The following is a 5,359-nucleotide window of genomic DNA, read 5'->3' on the forward strand; positions in this document are numbered from 1 at the left end:
TTGTTCTCCTTTTCGCTCCACTTTATTGTGTTGAACTCATTTGTTAAAAGAAAAAAACCTTAAAAATGATACAACATTATTAATCATTTTACTAATTGTTTCACATATATTACATATATTATATATTATATGTTAAAATTACATATATACCGCGGCGCGTATTCCCTAAATCTAACTCCACTCGCCCAAGACCGCATCTCGCCAAAAATCCATCTCGTACCAAGTCGAAGGGGCGAGGTAGATGCCCACAAATTTGGATAGTGTTGTCATTTTTACTGTCGTTCACCGTTTTTTGAGCTCCTCGATCATCTCCTTCTCTCATCGACCTCTCCTCCAATTTATTGTTTTCTCTCGATTTTCGTCACATCTCATTCAGTTCACCGCTATTTTTTGGGCTTTGTAATCTTCTGTCGTTGATATCTTCTTTTAGTATTGCTTTCTACTGTAATTCTTGTTTGTTATATTATTTTTGTAAATAGAATATAAACAATTATTTCTATAATAATAATACCAAATTATTTAACATTTTTGTTCATTTATTTGATTTGTTAATCGATAAAAATATTAAAGTAAGAATAATGGATAAAGATAATGCTATATTTCCCTTAACTTATGTTACAAAATTCTTTATTTTATGACAAGAGATTTAAATAGAGTTTTGTTCTTTATAAAATAGTTGTTTTGTACTTTAATCTATATAATTTTTTTTTCAGTTTTGATATAACAAAATAAGAAAAAAATCTATTTTAATACTTATTTATTCTGTTAGAATATTTTTAGAAAGACGACCATTTAAAATTATCTTATTTAATTTAATATTTATAATTTTATATATATTTATATATTATATCTAATATTATACATTTATTTTAGTAAAAATTAATAAATACAAATAAAAATAAGAAAAAAAATAAATTATAACCACCTATGAGCCCAAATTGGCCCCAAATATTTTCATGTTAAAGGTTGATTTGATATGTCAAATCCTTACTCAGTATCCTTTATTATTATGGGTAAACGTAGTAACTCAAATGGACCCGCCACACTGCATGGCTTTGTCGTTTCTCTCCCTCTTATTATGATCTTGGACTTCACATTGATCATTGGATTGAATTCCCATTACCCATAACTTCACACGGATCATTGGATCCACAGTATTTGGATTCCTATTCTCTATTCCCCCACTCACACTGATGCCAAGTGCCTGCAAATTCTGGTCGTGTCTTACAAAATTATTAAACTAATATTGGAAAAGCAGTCACAACAATAATTAATGATATTCATTCATCATAAATATCTTCCTCCTTTCACAACCGGCTATTGCAGGTTCCAAAAATGAGTTGACTCTTGTCAAGTTACTAAAACTTGCAAAGTCTCTCTCTGCCCGTCACCGGCTGTTCCGGTCATTACTCGGTTGTACTTGTTTACCTTCTCCTTTGTTCTTAGCCTTTCTCGCTTTGATTCTCAGCGTGTGTATTCGGTTCTGCTTCGCGTGTTGAAGTTCATCTATTTGGTCCTTGTGAGGTAAACCCCTTTTTATTCTTTTTTTTTTCTTTGTTTAATATCTGTTTGGTAGTTCAGACTTCAGAAAACGAAAAATTAGATGATTTTCCCAACTTTTTTGGGATAATTATGTATTTTTGGACTTGAAAAGGAGATATTTTTGAGTTAGGATATATATGAATTCAGAATTATATGATGTTTATCCTCTTTTGATGTTAATTTCCATACCTAATTTTCATGATGATTACCCTGATATCTGATGTATGAATTTTAAATGGAAAGCTATCTGAAATTGTTTGACTCTGTATTTGTATGAATTATGCTGTGGCTACAAACACTTTACATGTAAAATTGATGTGTGTGGTGGGTAGCTAGGGTGGATATATCATATATCATATATGACCCTTGGAAGGCATGTGGTTCCTGAAAATTTTTCAAATTTCTGGAATCTTACCTCGTAAAATTACTCCAATATAAGATTTTTCAACTATGCTACATGTATACTGAAATTAGTCACTAAAATCAGTCATTAGTATAGAATACATGTTGAAATACAAAATACACATAGAAAATGAGCTAAACTAACACATGTATTTGTATAAAAATATATGGTTGCTGATTTATTTGGGTGGCTAATTTAGGCTTGTTAAAGCTTTTCGAAGAGTTGCATGTACTTTTTAAAAGCACAAGCACCTCATTTTGTGTTTGGTAAATTAAAAAACTCATGTGTTTATAAATTGCAGCTTTTAAAAGTTAGGAGTGGTTTTGAAAACACCTAAGGAGGAACTTTTTGAAGTTGGCTTTTGCTTATGAAAACTAAAAAGTCTAATATAAGTATAACCTCATACATTAATTAATATCCAAATTTAATTCTTACATTAATGTCTATTATAGTATTTTTAAAATTTTAAAAGCTATTTTACCAAACACACTTCTTGTTGCTTGTGCTTATTAAAAGTCATTTTTAATTTAATTTACCAAACATAGATTTTATATCTTTTAAAAGCTATATTTTAAAAGCTAATTTTTATAAGCTACTTTTAAAAAGTAAAAGTTTTACCAAACCAAGTCTTAGTGTACAAATAGTATTTTTAAAGATATTTTTGGTGTAAAATTCTCAAGAATGTAAAGATATTCTTCTAACCATATGTCCACCAGAGGGTATGTGTGGGTTAGAGGGTAAAAGTGAGATGTAAATTTTCATAAATGAGTTTGGCGAGTAAAATTACGAAGCTATATGTGAAAATTTTGTTCCATTTTTATCCCCCAACCAAACACATCTCCTGGATGCATTTACCAAACTTTGTAAGCCATATTGTACCATGGATTCGGCTAATTTTTTCATTGGGTATTTCTTGATTCTGTTTAGTGTTTACTCTTCGACTGTAGACCATCTTAGTACAGGACTTAGAAGATGACGAAGGGCAAGGGGACCGTGAGGATCCCAAAGGAAGTGTTGAAGGCTGTCGATGACCGGTTAGTTCTTGTGGCCATCATGTTTAATGTGGATTGTTGGAGTATTTTGATGTTTCATATAACTTTCTGTATATGTGTATGTGCATTAGGGTGGTGGTCTTTCTGAGGACTTGCTTCTATATTTAAAATCTCCATTAATATCTGATTATGCATAATTCATGGTGGAAACAGCTGTTACAGGAATAGTGTAGTGATGGAACATATATCTCTGTTGTTTATAGAAAGGTAGGAAAGCGAAAAGCCGCTGCCAAGCCTGACAAGAGTAGCGCACGGTCAAAGAAGGCAAAGAAAGATCCCAACAAACCCAAAAGGCCACCAAGTGCTTTCTTTGTGTTCCTGTTTGTATCCAAATCTTTGAGTCTTTGTTACTTCAAGTTGTTGCTCATTAGCTCCTTTAGAGAACCATCTGACTATCTCCTACTTTGTGATAGTGAGGAGTTCAGAAAGACGTTCAAGGCAGAAAATCCTCATGTGAAGGCTGTATCAGCTGTAAGCTACTTGTTAAAATCCATCATTTTGTATGCCGATGTTTCTTTTCTGAATTAGCATCTAAGTTTTTTTGGCATTCTTTTGATTGAAGGTTGGTAAAGCTGGAGGAGAAAAATGGAAGTCCATGAGTCCAGCTGTAAGCGATTCAATCTTTTTCAGTACATAATGGAAAATACTTACTCTTGTTAAATAGTTTACTATTTGCAATGTCTATAGATGCTTTCAGAGATAATTTGAATAGTAATTCTGTGAGTAGTGGTGTATCATCTATAGAAATACGACTTCTATTGAATCCACGGTATCAAGTACCCATATTATTGTAATGACATCATTGTATTGAATATTGGATTTATTTTGTTTAATATTCTAACACTTATGATTGGAATGGAAAAAAGGAAAAAGCTACATATGAAGCCAAGGCTCAAAAAAGGAAGGCTGAATATGAAAAACAAATGAATGCTTATAATAAAAAGCAGGTGAGTATGCTGTTCTTTTTTTACTGTTCTGTGTGCGCTTTTAATGGTCCTATTTTCATGCTTCACTTTCTATAATGTTTCCAGCCAAGTTCAGCAGATGATGGAGATGAGGAATCAGACAAGTCCAAATCTGAAGTGCATGATGACGAGGAAGAAGGCAGTGCAGAGGTAGTGTTATGCCCTTTGTCCTTTTCTTTTAATTTTCATCATGTTAACTGGATTGTATTCTCTGAACCGTTAAGTAGGATTGGGAGCAGGATAATTTTATTAGAAGGGTTTGGAATATAAATAACAATCTCGATAGAGTTGCTTTCACTTCTTTGGCTTATACTGCTAATTCTGAAATGTAAAATGAGAAGGAAAATTCTCGCAAGGGATAAATGACATATGGTCTTGTTTCTTGCCTTTGAAATATGTTGACTCGTTTCCATTAGGGAAAATTATATTAAGGTTCAGTAAAATTTACTACAAATCCCCTCTATTGGTCCACACCTCTCATCTTTTAAGGGAGGTTAGAATTATATTTATAAGGATGTTAATGTCACGTTTTACAAAGGTAACAGGTTAACTTCACCTGAATCTCAAGGAAGGAAGGGAGCAACAATGAATTTCAAAAACCTCAGGAGAAGCTAGTTTAGTTTTCCCTTTCTATTAATAGCCTCTACGTGTCTTTGTTAAACTAACCGTCGGTATATTCTTGATGTATTTCTTGGCATGGATTGTATATCCTTTACTAGATTACAAGCTCCAAAATTTGAAAGGGTTTTGAATCATTTTATTCTCTGTCCAGGAGGACCATCAAGAGGAGGATGACGATGACGATGACGACGAGGAGGAAGAGGAGGATGACGACGACGACGACTGAAATTGGCCTGCAGACTTGAAATGTGATATTTCATTGGTAGGGGAGGCCTATATAATTAATATGTTGACTGTGCATAAGATAGGCTACTTTTGGTTGTTTATGCTGGACCAGCTACTTGAGCATCCCTGTGTTGTTAGTTATTGTGCTTTAGTTCACCTTTGTGCATTGTAGCCTTAACTGTTCTGGACTTAGTAATACGAATGTCTTTTGGATCAGTGCCATTGGCTTAATTGTATGTAGCGAGTTCACCACGAACTTAAGAATAAATTTACCATCTTGTTCTCCCTAGTTGTTTAATGAAGTGCTTGGATTTAAGAAAAGGTCGGAGTAAAATTGGATTATGGTGTTTTGTGTTATAAGTTTTGATTTAAAAGGAGAATGATTGTCTTCCCTTCACTAAATTTTCGAAAATGCAAACTCATCAATACATCCTTAGAATCAGTTTTTCTTTCTCTTTTTAACCAAAATTCTTAGAAAACATGGATTTTGTGGTTATTCATCTTAACTGGGATCCGGATCTTGGATTCTATTTACTAAAATGATCATTTTG

General features: G+C 32.8%; 1 protein-coding gene across 2 annotated transcripts; it reads left to right on the forward strand.

Annotated features, from left to right (window-relative positions):
• The first annotated feature begins 1,060 nt into the window (after positions 1-1,060).
• Positions 1,061-5,129, forward strand: HMGB1 (high mobility group B1). Of its 2 annotated transcripts, none has more exons than XM_016343067.3 (8): positions 1,061-1,524; positions 2,893-2,979; positions 3,201-3,317; positions 3,411-3,468; positions 3,560-3,604; positions 3,864-3,944; positions 4,029-4,112; positions 4,735-5,129. In XM_016343067.3, the coding sequence occupies exons 2-8, from the start codon at positions 2,918-2,920 to the stop codon at positions 4,807-4,809; spliced, it is 522 nt and encodes a 173-aa protein (XP_016198553.1). In that variant the 5' UTR covers positions 1,061-1,524; positions 2,893-2,917; the 3' UTR covers positions 4,810-5,129. The 2 variants fall into 2 exon arrangements, with proteins under 2 accessions (XP_016198553.1, XP_016198554.1); XM_016343068.3 differs by having other exon boundaries at positions 1,103-1,524; positions 2,873-2,979.
• The last annotated feature ends 230 nt before the right edge of the window (positions 5,130-5,359 follow it).

This window comes from Arachis ipaensis, chromosome B4 (genome assembly GCF_059453495.1).
Source record: "Arachis ipaensis isolate K30076 ecotype BB chromosome B4, ASM5945349v1, whole genome shotgun sequence".
NCBI classification, from domain to species: Eukaryota; Viridiplantae; Streptophyta; class Magnoliopsida; order Fabales; family Fabaceae; genus Arachis; species Arachis ipaensis.